Here is a 16,804-nt window from a genome sequence, read left to right on the forward strand (position 1 = left end):
AAAAAAAAAAAAAAAAAAAAATGAATTCTTTCATATAATTTTGTCATTTCAACCCAATAAATTTCTCCTTCATCTCTGTTCCTGATCCCTGGTGTTATGAATGATAGGTTTCAGAAGCTTCCATGTTTCAGGACCTCTCCTACCTAATAGAAAACAGCTCAGATGTTTGTTATTGGTAATTAGAGTATTTAATTATTAGGTAAGAACAAGATGTTATAGATTCTTAAATTTGGCTTATTACTTGGAAATGTTATTGAGGAAATTAATAAACAGTTTTGTAATTTACTAAATTATGATATAACTTTTAGTCACATAAAAAGTGTCTAAGCTTGTCCGATAGCTGCTTCAAATTATAATTAATGATATTGCAGAACAAATTCTAAGTTAGTAGTAATATTTTGGTTAAAATATAGTAGTAGGTTTTTAACATGTATGTGACTGTAGATCTTTATTTTTGGCTGCCACATATTTGTGAATAAAACCAAACTTAAAGCAGGTAAAACTTTTATTTTCGAGTTAATTGCCCAGTGTAATTCAGATTGAATTGCATAATAATGACAGCGTTAAGTTTCTTGTTTAACAGATATGGACTGGAAATTTTTCTTTCCAGTTCGCTTTGAAAAATCTCAGATACAAGCCAGGGACTGTGTATGCACTTGTAGTCCCAGCTGCTTGGGAGGCTGAGACTGGAGGATCGTTTAAGCCCAGGAATTCAAGTCAGTCTGGCTAATAGAGCAAGATCTCCATCTCTAAAATAAAACAACTCATATATAAAATTAGAATAGTATAAATAAATACCTGTATACCAACCTACTATGTAGACTCAATGTTTTGCTATATTTGCTTTATCATATTTTTGGTTGAGCCATTTATGATTTGCAAATACTGTGACAGTTCAGCATAAATACTTTAACATGTATCGTCAAAGAATAAGGACTTTCCTGGCTGGGCACAGTGGCTCACGTCTGTAGTCTCAGCACTTTGGGGGTACCGAGACAGGTGGATCACTTGAGGTCAGGAGTTCGAGACTGGCCTGGCCAACATGTTGAAATCCTGTCTCTACAAAAATTAGCTAGATGTGTTGGCATGTGCCTGTAGTCCCAACTACACAAAAGACTGAGGCAGGAGAATCACTTGAGCCTGGAAGGCGGAGGCTGCAGTTAGCTGAGGTCATGCCATTGCATTCCAGCCTAGGTGCCAGAGTGAGACTCTGTCTCAAAATAAAAATTAAAAAAGAATAAGGACTTTTTTTTTTTTTTTTTGGATATGGAGACAGAGGACAAAATTGAAATAAAGGTACACAATTTGACCACTTCTCATTGCTCCAGGAATCTCTGTACTATCTCAAAAAAAAAAAAAAAAAAAAAAAAAAAAAGAAACTGATTCATATTAAAAGTGAATGGCTGACCATAGCATAAAGGTTAACCCATGTGAAGGGGAAGCAAGTTAAGGTAGGTCAGGCACCACAGCATAATAACGCGCATGTGGTAACAACCTCACCTACATGTCCGTCCAGCCGTGAAGTCTCATGTGTTCCATGATCCCTGTCTAGTGTGACATTTAAATTAGGATGAGATGAACCCTATGGCAGTAAGCTGCAAAATCCTCAAGATAAAAAGTGGCTCCTGGTTGTGGCTTAGAATTCAGTGACCCTTTGGGACAACCTTGGAGGTGGAGTTGGCTTTCTTCCCACTGAGTTCGTTTGTTACACAGAGTGATGGCAGTGTTTGGTTATGGTTTAGCTTTGTGATGTTTTTTTCTTGAGTGATGAAGCAATAGTAAGGGCAAAAGCTGATAGTAACATTTTGATACATATTTTTATGTTTGTGTGTCCCTGTATTTTAAGTGGCTTGTTTTTGGAAACAGCTGGTTCAAACCCTTGGTTTTACATTTGAAATATTCTTTGTTTTGTTTGCAACTATGTACTGATATATTTTTCCCACATTTACTTTTTTAAGCTCTCCAGTGATGTTTTCGTTGCCTATCCTGGGAAGATCTGTGTTTCCATTTATCAAAACAAATGGCAAGCTGGGGACCATTTAAAGTAGTTTTTTTAGTTAATAAAGCCAGGCCAATCTCCTTGTTCTGTTATGTTAAAAGTACATTACCTTTTTATTGCCAGCTCCGTATGGCTAGGTCTGTTTTCTGTCTCAGCAATCTCAGAGCTGCCCCACTTGCTTACTGTGTAGAGAATTACAAAATCATTAAGGGTGGGGCAGCACCAGCTGACTTACAGTACAAACCATTTCTCAAAATAACCACAACAGTGCAATACTGATGTGTAATTTACGTCACAGTTTGTTTTTATGAAATAGTTGGTGGCATTTTCATTTCTATTCCGGATGGAATCTTGTTCTCTTTCCCTTTTAATCAGGCATTTAATTTATTTTTATTATTAATATTTTCCACTCCTTGTTTTGGCATGTCTCCAATCTAACAGCTTTGATGAGGAGGACACACACACACACACACACACACACACACAACTGATCTTCCCTCTGACTTTTCAACATCAGTTTAACTGCAAATGTATTTTTCCCTTTGATGTGTACTAACTTTGGGTACTAAGTTTACTGCCTAAAGAGGGGTTGAAAAATACAGCAGGACACAGTACACATTAACATAAAGCTGTAACTACGAATTGATAAATCTGATGTACAACTTTGGAATTTTAAACACTTTCAACCAATTTAAGCTATTTAGTCATATGCTCTGCTGCATTTTCCTCTTACAAATGTCTTTCTGTATAATGTCCTGTAATTAGAACAGGAAATCATTGAGTAACTGCAAGATGAATAAGAGCACTTAGACTGAAAGGAAAATTACCTTCCGAGAAATTATATTCTTTTTTTTTTTTTCTGCATGTTACAATGTTGGTAATGATAGTAACAGCTGTAGCTACTCTTATCTGTAAAATTTTCATGCTTAGGTTTTCTGGAATAAAAATTTCATTTTCAGTAACAATCACAACTGCATGGACAGAAAATAGGAAATGCCTAATTGTGACAAATATTCGGTGTCACAACAGAGCAGCAATTAAAAGGAAACTTCAACATAATTGTCAATAGCAGTAAGAATTGGAATAGTTCCAGGTATATAAAGTTGATGCTTTGCCGTTGGTTGCTAGGAGCACAGTGAAAAGTATAAAGCTTTGAGAAAAGAATGTCTAATGTAATAAAGTAACAGAAGGGAGCATAAATCATTGTGAGAGCCGCTCATATTGACATTATTTTACTTAAATTGTTTCAAAACTAGACATCAAGTTTTATAACATGAGCACATTCATACTTGCTTGAAAAAAATAAAAAGAGAAAGAAAACTGTATGTTGTCTTTGAAGCACAAGGGACATTGTGTCTCAAACTTAGCCTTCATACATATTTGGAATCTTTTAAGTGAAAATCTTTAAATGTTTGTTTCTATTGGCATCCAAATGCATTTGCCCTAATACGATTAAGAGAACTAAAGGGCAAAATACTTGGCAGATTTTTCAGTTGAGGTAATTAGGTGCAGGAAGGAACATGCATATTTTTTCCACTAGGCTCTATAAAATCCTGGTGTGAAGGTTTTTTTTAAAGATTTTTTTTTTTAACTTACTGATGTTAGAAGTAGATTATAGTGGTTTTCAGTAAGCATAATAGTGTGATGTTTCCAAAACAAGCCTCATTTCACCCCAAGAATGAAAAAGAAAGTTGTATTTCTAAATTGTTGTGTAAGAGATAAAAGCAAATTTCTCCTCTAGAATTTATGTTTTCAGCCTCTGTGCATTTGGCCACCATTATCTATTTTCAAAAAATAGTATTATGGATATTTGAAAGTCAATGCTCCATTAATTCATTGTGTTTGCTATTTCATGCATCTCTCTTTGTACAAAGACAACGTGAGCAACGTGCTATTCAGAACGAAGGCCTGCTCTTACCCTTTCTCCCCAACCCCTTCCCCACCCCCAGCCCAACTCTGAGGATTAAAGCAATGGTATACAGTTACTGTTTGAAAAGCTTGGGTGGAGTCTCACATTATAATTACAGTTTCTCTGTGGAATTCTGTTTCGGACTTTGAAATATGTAAATAAGTAAAAAATTGACATTGAGAGAGGTTAACAAAACGTGTAATTATGATATAAGCACAGGATTAGAGTCATTTTGATTACACATTACAAGCAGTGTACTTTAGGTATTAACTTTTAATAGGCAAAGTTCTTTTTATTGAAGTTGAAATGAGGTTTAGTAATTTTGGGTCTCTTATTCCCTTTGAATGTTTCATTTTAAAATAGGCATTCACTTTTTTTTTGTATAGGGGAAACAGAGGAATGGGATGACATTTTAATAGAATATCATAACATGGTTTAAAATTTCAGTCTTGGGTACTAGCAATTTATTACAGATCATTTTCTGTTGACTGAAATCAAGTAGTGTATATATAACCCCACCAGCTACAACCAACTAAACAGTATTAGAAGAATACCTAAGGGTAGTACTTGGATTTCTTTCTCTCTGTGGGTGTGATTGAAAGAAAATCTTTGTTCCAGGAACGCTCTGTCTTTTTATTTTTATTTATTTCTATTTATTGAGATGGAGTCTCATTCCATCACCCAGGCTGGAGTGCAGTGGTGCAATCTCAGCTCACAGCAACCTCCACCTTTCGGGTTCAAGTGATTCTCTTGCCTTAGCCTCCTGAGTAGCTGGGACTAGAGACGTGCACTACCATGCCCAGCTAATTTTTGTATTTTTAATAGAGACAGGTTTCACCATGTTGGCCAGGATGGTCTCGATCCCTTGACCTAATGATTCGCCCTCCTCAGCCTCCCAAAGTACTGGGATTATGGTCATGAGCCACCGCACCTGGTCTTGTTTGTCTTTTACAAAACAAATGTGTAATTTATTCGTTCTTAGATTCATCTGCTTGCCCCATTATGAATTGGAAAGGGGAAAAATATCTTACACAGCATTTATTGGCCGCCCTTGTTTCATGGGTAACCTTGCACAGGAGCATTTGCTTGTGTGTATATGAAATGCGTGAGCAAGACAGAAGTAGCTGAGGAGTTTAAATAATTCTTTCTTTCTTTTTTCTTTTTGAGACAGTTTTTCTTCGTCACCAGGCGCCAGGCTGGAGTGCAGTGGCGCCATCTCGGCTCACCGCAACCTCCGCCTCCCGGGTTCAAGCAATTCTCCTGCCTCAGCCTCCCGAATAGCTGGGACTACAGGCGAGCGCCACCACACCCAGCTAATTTTTTGTGTGTATTTTTAGTAGAGACGGGGTTTCATCATGTTGGCCAGGATGGTCTCGATCTCTTGACCTCGTGATCCGCCTGCCTTGGCCTCCCAAAGTGCTGGGATTACAGGCCTGAGCCACCACTCCAGGCCTTAAATAATTCTTGAAAGGACTGTTTGGCCTTATTTGTTTCCTGGTGTACTAGGGCAAAATAAAATATGCCAGCCATTGAACACTTTAATATTTTTATAGCTGTATCAGAAGGAAGTTAATGTAATGCAAAGGCTTAGGAGGCAGTTCTAGGATCATAGAATTTTAAATCTGCAAAGCTCTCCCCAAACTCAGAATTTTATACTGTTATACATACCTTTCATATAAAGTTGACTATATTTTGTCTTGAGGGGAAAAAAAATGTTTTCTCCAATAAAATAAACTACGAAGAAGAGACTCAGGATGTTTCTACTCAGTGAAACTTCAGCCTACCTGAATTGTTGGCTTTTCCAGATCTTACCTTGACTCTGGATCTTCCCTTTACTTTCATTTAGAATGCTTTGTAAACTTTCCTAGGAGTCCTAAAGGTCTCATGGGCTTTCTCCAGTTTGGTAAATATTAAAGGCAACTCCTCTGGGGATGTCTAATTGCCAGGTTAGAAATCTGCCTCTGTCCAAACAATGCCAAAATTCTGGTCCAAATGGGGGTTCTGTTCATAGGCAACAAAGTTAACATTTTTGTTTTGGCCCCACCAAGCATTGCCGCATTAGACCAAGCCCCAGCTGTACCTGTAGCCTCTTAGTATGGAAGGTGGTTGATGAAGGGTAGGGGCTCTAGGCTGGCAACACGTACAGCTGGCACCATTTCCTGTCACATGCATAGAAAGTAGAAAGCTGATATACATGAATGATGTATCAATCATGTTGAATCATTACAGTAGGAATTGCAGTGTTCCAAAATAATAAATAACAAGCTAACCTAAGGAGAGTAGAAGAATTCTGGCTTGCAACTGGCTGAATTCTATAGTGCTCTGTCGAACAGAAGTCTTATATTTGACTTGATCAAAGGCCACCATCCTCATCCCTAGTAGTGTAAACCAGTTAAATCTCTGTTATTATTATTATTACTATTATTATTTGAGATGTTTTATCCTAATAAACAGTCCACCAAACTTGGAGTTAAAATATTGGGTTTTAAGTCCCAGCTACTCAGGAGGCAGAGGTGGGTGGATCACTTGGGCCCAGGAGGTTTGTTTTTTTTTTTTTTTTTTTTTGAGACAGAGTCTTGCTCTGTCGCCAGGTGCAACCTCGGCTCACTGCAACCTCTGCCTCCTGGGTTCAAGCATTCTGCTGCCTCAGCTGAGACTACAGGCACATGCCACCACGCCTAGCTAATTTTTGTTTTTTTAGTAGAAACAGGGTTTCACCATGTTAGCCAGGATGGTCTCGATCTCCTGATCTCGTGATCCCACCAGCCTTGGCCTCCCAAAGTGCTGGGATTATAGGTGTGAGCCACTGAGCCCCCCCAGGCCCTGGAGTTTGAGTCTAGCCTGAGCAACAGAGAAAGCCCCATCTTAAAAAAAAAAAAAAAAAAAGGATTAGGTGGTTATAGTCTCAAATTGGGGAATATTAACAAGTAGTAATGCCGCAAATTGGATTGTTGTAAGAAACCAAAGATGTGAAAATATGTAAAAAACCTTTGTAAATTTTAGTGTTTTATTATAGTACTGGAAATAGCATTAATGCTTGCTTTCTAAACAGGAAAACAGGCTCTCCATTTCTGATATTTTTAGTTAAGAGGGCTTTTAAAATTCGCTGTCTTCTGTGATACATGTAATAATCCTGAAAAAATGCCAGAGAGAGGAGAAGAAAATTTGGTTCTGTATTCTGTTCTGTGTGCTGGAGGTTTGGGGAGAAATAAGAATTTTTTTTAACTCTTGTCAATTGAAAATACATGTATATATATATTTCAAAACCCAAACTAAGTCTGTGCGAAAAAGTAAACTCAGAGTTATTGGTTTCAAGGTTTGGTGTGCATGAGCTGTTTGGGATGCTTGTTAAAAAGGTAAATTCCTAGGCCCCAGCCTTGGAGATGCTGAGTCACTGATTCTCGACGGCACCTGGCGCCTGCCTTTTTGCAGTCACAGTATGTGATTCTGATGCAGCCAGTCCCAGGACCACTATTAGCAACATTGTCTCCAGAGTGTACAACAGTTGTAGGAGTTGAGAGCAGAGGGAACTTGCTGGTTTTCTTCCAGTGGAAAGAAGAGGATTCATGGCTTGGCTAGTGTTTTGGGTACTGCATGACCTAAATGTTTTGAGCTAGGATGAGGTGGAGAGAAAAAAAAAGAGGTCATTTCTAGGCACAGAAGATTGCCAGGGAGCTGACTCCATCTGGAACAGAGAATTCGGAAGCGGTTAGAGTTGACATCATCATGAAAAATGGTTAGAGAAAAAACAAAAGGTGAGTGAAGGGATAGGAAGGAAGTGAAGTAGTCCCGAGTCCAGGTGACATCTTCCGTGAAACTTACTCTGAAGCAACTGTTCTTTTATACTCCTCCGACCTGAAAGCACACACATCTTTCTCCATTTTATTTCAAGAACACTTGGAGAAATTGATGCAACTTTACCCCCATCGTAGAAAGCCAATTGCACAACGAAGATAGAATTTTGGAATCGACAGGTATTTACAGGCACCGTATTTACTATGGATGGGAGATGGTATTACGTGCTACGTGTTTGCTACGAGGGGTAGTCCTGGCAGTTCATGGTTGTGTGCCTCTCTCTCATTAACAATGTCTTAGACAAATCGAGTATGATACAAATCGAGTGTAATAATACAACTGACACATTGGGGGCTGCTTCTTGAAATAGCACTTAAAAACTCTGGAGTTCTGACAGTGTTTGAGTATTTTCACTAAAACTTTTTATGCTTTAACTGTATAAAAAGCACAGTTCTGAACCCAAAGTGTGAACTTAGTGTCTTGATCTGCTGTAAAAACCTCAGATTGGCATGTCTTGGGACATATATCAGCATCTCAAAACCGGTTTGCACTTGGGGACTTGCCTTCAAGGTAAACAGATTTCCTTTTAATTAAGTGCGCCAGTTGACGAAGCAGCTCTCCACAGACCAGGCAGGAGTCGAAGATGTATACACTGTTAAAAGATGTCATCTTGTAAGCAGCTAAACATCTCCATCCGTGGAGAAGCCGCCAGCCTGAGGAACTAAGTGAACATAATTAGAAATACATCTGGGTATTGGCCTCCTATCTGCAAAGGTCGCATGCACACCTTCCATTGGTACTGGTTATGTTCCGTCATTATGTTCCATCCTTGCTCATCCATCTCCCACTGGTTACCAGATGGCCATGATAATGTCGGTATCCTTAACAACTGTCTTGTGCAATTCCCTGCAGCATGGTAAAGGCTTGAAATATTGAGTGTTTTCCCTTTGGAGAAGCAAGTGACATGTCTGGGAATTGCTTACAACTGCTCTGATGGGTGGTTGCAGAGTGATGGCAAACTGGGTCACGGAGCCTAAATTCAGCCTGATGTACAGGTGGAGGCCACCAAAGCAGAGTGTTTGCCATTTCTCAAGCTTAAGATGAAGGAAGGCTTCATCCACGCAGAGTCCGATGTTTACAAATGAGCACAAAATAGAGTATAAATAAGCACTAAGATCACTGTAAGAGGAAGCTTCGCTAAATTTGCTGAAATGTTCTCCTGAGTGAAGGTAGTTCTGTTGGAAACTCTCTCACGAGGATGCTTAGGGAGTCCTCCCAGCATGGTTCTCTGAGATGTGCCAAGTTACCAGATGGATTTGAGGAATATTAAAAGGGAGAGGGGGTATGCATGTGGGGAGGGTGGGGAAGGTGGGTGTACCAATCAAGTTGGGATAGATCACACGGCAATAACATATGACCCCCAAATCAACATTGCTTTAGAACAACAAAGGTTTATGTTCTGCTTATGTTATATGTCTCTTTTGGATCAACCAGGGGTTCTGCTTCATGTTGTTTTTTACTCCAAGGCCCAGACTAGCAGAGTTGCCACTATCTGGGGCATTACGGATGGTCACAGCAAAGACAAAGAGAGATTGGGTTGGGGCACACTGGCTCTTAAAGCAATCACCCACTTCTGTCATATTTCCTTGGCCAGGGAAAGTCACAAGGCCACTGGCCTCCAAGGGAGTGAAGCGTACAGTCTTTCTACAGGCCCAAAAGAAGAACAGGAAATAGTTGCTAAACAGCACTCATGACCCCCAGAGCAGATGGTGATGCTATTTAGAACCTTGGTCATCTTCGGGGCCAGATGACATTTTCAGAGACCTCAAACACTGAAAAGATTATACAGACGCTTCTTGACTTTCTATGGGATTACATCCCAACGAACCCATTGTAAGCTGAAACTATCAAGTCGAAAAGGCATTGAATACACCTAACCTACTGAACACATAGTTTTCCTAGCCTACCTTAAACGTGCTTGGAACATTTACCGTAACCTACAGTTGAGCAAAATCATCTGGCAACACAGAACACTGCAGAGTACTGGTGTTCACCCTCTTGATCCCGTGGCTGACTGGGAGATGCCACCTGCTGCCCCTGCCCAGCCTTACAGGAGGGTATCCTACTGCATATCACCAGCCCAGGAAAGGTGACAATTCAAAATTCAAAGTATGCTTCCTACTAAATGCATGTTGCTTTTGTACAACAATAAAGTCAAGGAATCTTACATGGAAGCATCATTCAGTTGAGGATCATCTGTATAATCCAATATAAGAGCAATTCCAAACTAGAAATAGATGTAAAGAAGCCCAGCAGAGTTCTGCCTTTCCTTATGGTGATGATGACTTTAATGCTTAAAAAATATGAAGATATTTTTCCAAACAGTTTTTGGGTCCTGCTGAGTGCTGATGACACAGATGCTGCTTACTGTGTCCAGGGGGCCAGGCTACTCTTTCTTTTCTCCACAAAGAGGGTCCACTGTGTGGGTAGCCTGAAGCACGTTCTGTGGGGCTGGATGGGTGAATTGGGGCTGGGAGGATGCTGGCATCCCCCAGACTGTAACAAGGATGAGAGTCTTTTTAGTCCCAAACTAGAAGTGTTTATTGAAATGATACTATGGCCATGAAAGTTCTTTGTCAGAGGGAAGAGGGTAATGGAAGTGTTTTCTCGTTTGTCTAGGGGAGGACGAGGAAGAAACGAACGTGATAGTTCTCAGCTACCCCCAGTACTGCCGGTACCGCTCGATGCTGAAACGCATCCAGGATAAGCCATCTTCCATTCTAACGGACCAGTTTGCATTGGCCCTGGGGGGCATTGCAGTGGTCAGCAGGAACCCTCAGATCCTGTACTGTCGGGATACCTTTGACCACCCGACTCTCATAGAAAACGAGAGTATATGCGATGAGTTTGGTGAGTCTTTTTTTTTTTTCCTATCTGATACTTGTGCGTGTGTGCCTAGTTGTTTTCAGTTCTTGTGAAGAGCGGTGATGGGGAACGGGGCTCACTTTCACAAGCCCCATGTGCTACCCCACCCCTCCCATCCCCCAAATTATTGCGGCATAAAGCGTCATTGCCTGCTTTGCAGCCTCTGTTTACTATGAGTAAGAGATTATTATTTAGCATTTGTTGTTCAATGTAGAGTCTGAAGTTGCTGGTCGACCTTGAAATTGGACTTTAGGACAGGAAGATTTCATGTTAGTTCTTTCTCAAAAGGCTTTGTATTCAGATGCTTTTTGATTTAACCAGCCACTCTCTTTTCATTGTTATAAAGTACTGTAAAAATGCACCAACGGTAACCACTTCACTACTAAACAGTGGATGGATAGATAGAAAGAAAGAAAACAACTTCAGTGCTGTATGGTGGATAGATAGATAACCACTTCAGTATTCTACGGTAGATAGACACATAGAGAGATGACAGATAGATAGATAATAGATCTTCATGTCCCTGAATTTTTTCCTACACACACACACACACACACACACACATACTGTGCCCACCAGAGATGGATATGTACGCACACATCTTTATCTGCTTCTCTGCCTCACTGACTGGTCACGTGTCTCTATAGACAGACGGGGAGGAGAAGAAGATATCACATCACCGGTTTGGGAAGCCTGACATGGTACAGTAGATGGTGAGATGCAAGCCAAGACAGTCGTTCTCTTACAGTATCATTTTCTCATCTGTTTGTTGAAAAGACTGTATCCTATCAGTGGTTTTCAGCAGGCTAGGCATGGATGTCAGAATATCCTGGGAGAGCCTTATCAAACTACACGTGTTCCTCTGAATTTCTATACTTAGAGGCGTGGACACCTATCACTCTCACCCTTCCCCTTCTCTAAAATCACTACCACAGAGCGACTGCTGGGATGGCTGAGCCCTGCTGAATCCCTCACGGCTACCTGGGTGGAGAAGAGCATGAGACCCTTAGTGTGGAGAGAGCATAGGTTCCCTTTGACCTGAAACATTCCTTGATTCTGTTGGCCGACAATTTCTAGAGGATCCCTAGTTGGCAGATTATCCAGATTCAAGTTACTCAGCTTACCCTTCGCAGACCTTGGTATGGTTTCAGGAGTCCACTGTGGCCTCTTAAATTGGATTCTTCATGATTCCAACAGCCCTGGTGCTGCTGCTGGAGAAATGTTGCAAGTAGATATGTGAACAGAGTCGGGGTGAGGATGAGGAGTTGGGATATGATGATCAAGAAGGAAGGGAAGAGAGAGAGGAAGGGGAACAAAATGATCTAAGTTCATTAGATTCAAAGGACCTTGACACTTTCTCCTTCTAAATTGTTTTTTTTGGATGTCTTTCACACCTCTGGCTTATCAGATGACTGCCATTCTGTAAGAGGGCAATAGTATTTGTACCAATTATTTTTTTTTCTTCTTCAAAGAAATGTATTTATTGCCACATTTTTAATATTCAAATATCCTTTCACTTCAAGTAGATAAATGTATGCAATACATTTTTTTACAACGCCCTCTTTTCAATGAGCATTTACAAATCTTCCCTTTTCAATACCTGTGTTTGAGGGTTTTTTTCCGCATGCCAGGCTCCCAAACCTCGCTTCCTACTTGCTGCTCAAGAGGTCTCTAAATTCCTGACATAGAATAAAACTGAAAGCATGTGTTCCCTTATTTAAGAGAATTCAAAATTAGAGTTTCACAATGTAATATGAGGAAAAAAATGTTTTAACCTTTTTGGCTAATTTAAGAGTTATTAGTCATTGAGTTTCAAAGCTGTTGCATCTAGAATTGGTAATAGAAGTTCCAATTTAACAGCGATCACAATGGTTGTTAAGAGTTACTAAATTAGTTATAAATGTTCTTACAAACACAAGCATCTGACTTGTGAATGTTTTCCTGAATTTTCTTCTGGTATAGCTAATTTTAATGCTGTTTTTCTTCTCCAGCCTCTTAAAGTGGAAGCTTTCTTTTGGAATAAAGGTACCTTTAGAGACCTTCTAGATGGCTAGTTTAATAATTAGAGTATTAGAATTTTTTTTAGTTGTTTGTACTTCAAATAGTTTGTACTTCTTAAAGTCTTTCATGTTACTAAGTGGACCAAAAAGCTTATTTTGAGCGGATTTGAGCAACTTCACCCACATCCCTCCCCACTGTCCCACTTTCAGTCACAATCTAAATTTCCAGAGAGCACCCTTTTAAATCTCCAACTGGTTGCATTTGAAATTGACATGGGTTAAAGTGTTTGTTAAAATGTGGCATTGAGTCTCTCCAACCAACTAACAGTTGGTGGAAGAACATAAATTTAATTAGTGACTAGCATTAAACAAATGTTCCTAATATTAAACATTGCCAGATGACTGAAACACTTCTGTCAGATTACCGAGAGTGCCAGGGGGCCCACAGATGAATTTTCTACACAGTATATATTCTGTACCACACGTTTGGTGACTTCAGTAATTGGTCAAATGTAATTTAGGTAACAGTATGCCTAGGCTGTAAAAATCAAATTTTATTGGCCATATCACCAGGTGGATGAATGGTAGAGCTGATGGCAAAGAGTTTATAGCATTTAGCAGCTACACCTTTGACACATGAAATTCATAAATTGCCATGAAATACCTCCAAGGTCCTTCTCAAAAGGACATTGTCTGCTTCCCTATGATTGAATAATGTTTATTTTATTAACTAATATACTTTTTGCTTTCTTCTATTAAATGCGATTATGGAGTGGGGGTGAGAGGAGGTGTTCAAAAGATAAATAAAATTTGGTTCTTGCTAGTTTTGAGAATTTAAAATCTAATTGGGGAAGACAGGATTAACACACCTGAAAGGTTAACTAATGTTAAAAGAAAGTCAATGATTAAGTATTTGATGCATGTTGCAGAAAGCAAGTGTGGTAGGAATTAGCAGTGGGCTGAGAGGTGGATAGAGATGGCAATCTTTGTGAGGGGGTCAGGGAAAGCCTTCTGAAAAAGGCAGGGTTTGATCTGGTTTTAAAAGATAGGGAGCAATTTAATAATTATTCATTTCTAATTTTAAAAAAAACGATTGGAAATGTCTAGATTGTTTAAAATTGATGTTCTGAACTTCCATTTTGGGTAATGGCTGCCTTCACCCTGGATAAACTGTTGGTCTGTCTGAGATTTATTCTGCCCTTAGTTACTACCCTTTGGGTGAGTTTCATAAAAGGCCTGATGTCCTCTCTCCTTTTGGGGCACGCATGTGACTCAGTGACCAAGCCTGGCAAGAACCCAGGCTGTGACTTTGGAGCAGGGGCTGGCTTTCCATATTGGATAGGAATGAGTCTGAGTTTTGCTGTGTGCCGTAGAGCTTACCTGCATTCCCCTAATTCATCTCTGAAAATAGGCTTTGCACTGTGGGATGACCTTGCCCAATTGTCCATACACCCACCCACCCCTCATCCCCACTGCTATTTTAATGTTGTTCACTGAATAACAAGTTTAATTGAACAATAAAAGTAAGGCTTTTAAATCTACAATGAGTCCCTGTAAATAAATTCTCTGTGGAATTTTATGAAGCGATTTAATGAAAAGTTTGATTAGAAACTATTAAAGAAAAATAGAATAGATGAAATTTCATCATTTAGTCCAACATTACAGTAGTGTCATTTTGATTTTTATTTACATTGAGATATTCAGAATTGAGTAAATATATCCTGGTTTTAATTAACTATCCTCCTTACTTGGAAAAGGTTATTTTAGGCTTGAAGGGTTTTGATAGCATACCATCTGCTTTCTTCACTGTATTTTATTCAGGTCCCTTCCTTGCTTACAGAGCTGTGCAATGTCTAAACCTATGACATAAGCATAAATTGAATCGTATTAATGGTAGGTGATTGAAAAGCTTCAGTCTCTACATCCTGCTTGCATTCTTCCATCTTGTCAGTTACACTGCTCTTAAAGGCAATAAGCTCTTTACTTAGCACAAGAGAATTGACTATTTTTAAAACGAAAGCAACAGACTCCCCATTAAAGCATTATGAAAACTCATTGTATTGCACATGCAATTAGGAAATGAGCTTGTAATTCCAATGAGGAGAAAGTGATGTGAATGGCAATTTTTTCTTCATAAGAATCTTTATCCTGTACATAATTCCTGCCTCCACCGTCCTGTTAGAATAGCCTAACATCAAGCATTCACCAACGACCCCCTACCTTGCTTTTACTTTTTAAAATGATTCCTCTTTTGTAAAATGTACGGTCATTTATATTGTGTTATTTTCCATGCCATAGAAAAAACAAACACATACAAATATTTTTGTTGTTAGAACAATAAAATGTCCACCACTTTGTAATGCACAATGTTTACATTGATATCACACAGATTGATTTCACATGTGTGAAGTGTTGACAGCTAAATCCAAACAGAGGCACACTCAGTACAGTAGATAAATGGATAACTTTAAGGTACTGGCTTCCATCAAAGATATGTAAGGCAGCTCAATATACATAAACGAGATGAAATCAGTTATTCAAGGTGTGTGGGACTAAATGGATTAAGAAATGGTGACTTAAAAAAGCGATATGGTTTATTTTGGTCTGAGGTTTGAATTGCAAAGAAGCATAAGACGTTGAAGTTGGGCTTTTAAATCTTTTGGCAGAGGGTGTGTGTGTGTGTGTGTGTGTGTGTGTGTGTGTGTGTATTGGCCAGGGAATGGGATGGGGTTAAAGGAGAGATGTGGTAATTCACTGGAAAGAAAAGAGATGAGTTGGCCTGTCATCAGGTGTTTGGTCCATGTGTAGACACCATGAGCTCTGATCTTCAGGGAGAAGGGGTTGGCTATGTCAGTATGAAAATACATGTTCTGCTGGGGACCAGAAAGGAGGGACAGCAGGGTATAGTGAAAGAGTGCTAAGCTTACAGGCAAATAGCCCAGGTTTAAATCAGGGCTCAACCATCTGATTCTCTATGCCTCTGGGCAAGTGACATAAGGTCCCTCACTTGCCCCATCTGTAAAATCGAGTAATAACAGCCAACTTGCCGGACACAGAATAAGTCTGTATTCACTTGATTTTAAAAAATCCTCTTGATGAATGAAGATTCTATTAGTCCATGTCTTGGACAACTCATATTCGTCCAAACTGATCTTGGTTTTCAATCGTGAAGGAACCCAATTCCCTAAGGCTCCTGGGGTCTTACCGTAATAGAACTTTAATGGAAAAGAAGAGCTTTCTACTTTTTACGGTATGTTTTTAAAGAAGCTTTTCTATTTCTGTACTGAACTTTCTGGCCCTGTTTTTCCTGTGGAGTGAAATAATGACATTATGGACAAAAGAAGAAAATGAAAAGGGAGAGAGCAGAAGAGATGAAGGGACAAAACCTTGAATTTTTTATGAAAGGAAAATCAGGATGTATAAAATTAATTTGAAACATAAAGGATGAGCTGGGCTCTGCCTCTTCCTTTCTAAACATCACATGTTTTTCTGGAAATGAAAGGAAAGGCAGTTGTTTTGTTAAGGATCATGGGAATTTGTAAGTGAGTAAACATTTTTTTCCTTGCCAAAGTAGGTTTCATGGTCACAGTGGATTTCGATGATCAAATGGCTTTGTTCTTGGCCCCTGTCCACATTCATACTTTTGCTGCCTGCCTGAGGTACCCACCGATCTCCCAAATGATAAGAAGGCACAACATTTTTCTTTCATTGATGCTAAGTGGAAAAGGAGTTGTGTGTCTCGGTTATTGCTCTTTATGCAGAAGGCCTTAACCTTCAGAGATCTCACTTGGAGGACTGTTTTGTTTTGAAAATTTTCTAGAGGTTTTTCTTATTGTTAAAGAATGGTCTAACCAGGCCAGGGACGGTGTCTCGCACTTGTAATCCTAGCACTTTGGGAGACTGAGGTAGATGGATCACCTGAGTTCAAGAGTTCAAGACCAGCCTAGCCAACATGATGAAACCTTGTCTCTACTAAAAATACAAAAATTGGCTAGGTGCAGTGGCTCACACCTGTAATCCCAGCACTTTGGGAGGCCGAGGTGGGTGGATCACAAAGTGAGGAGTTCGAGACCAGTCTGGCCAAGATGGTGAAACCCAATCTCTACTAAAAATACAAAAATTAGCTAGGTGTGGTGGCGGGTGCCTGTAATCCCAGCTACTTAGGAGGCTGAGGCA

The 16,804-nt window shown here is 39.5% G+C and overlaps 1 protein-coding gene across 3 annotated transcripts in view; it reads left to right on the plus strand.

Moving 5' to 3' along the window:
* Positions 1–16,804, plus strand: part of ARID5B (AT-rich interaction domain 5B) — a 200,031-nt gene that overhangs the window by 92,648 nt on the left and 90,579 nt on the right. For all 3 annotated transcript variants that reach the window (XM_017542309.2, XM_017542311.2, XM_037743383.1), the window contains one exon: positions 10,383–10,613. In XM_017542309.2, the coding sequence (XP_017397798.1) occupies positions 10,383–10,613 (231 nt within the window). The remainder of the gene's footprint in view (positions 1–10,382; positions 10,614–16,804) is intronic.

The sequence above is a fragment of the Cebus imitator genome, unplaced genomic scaffold (assembly GCF_001604975.1).
Source record: "Cebus imitator isolate Cc_AM_T3 unplaced genomic scaffold, Cebus_imitator-1.0 Scaffold142, whole genome shotgun sequence".
In the NCBI taxonomy this organism is placed as follows: Eukaryota; Metazoa; Chordata; class Mammalia; order Primates; family Cebidae; genus Cebus; species Cebus imitator.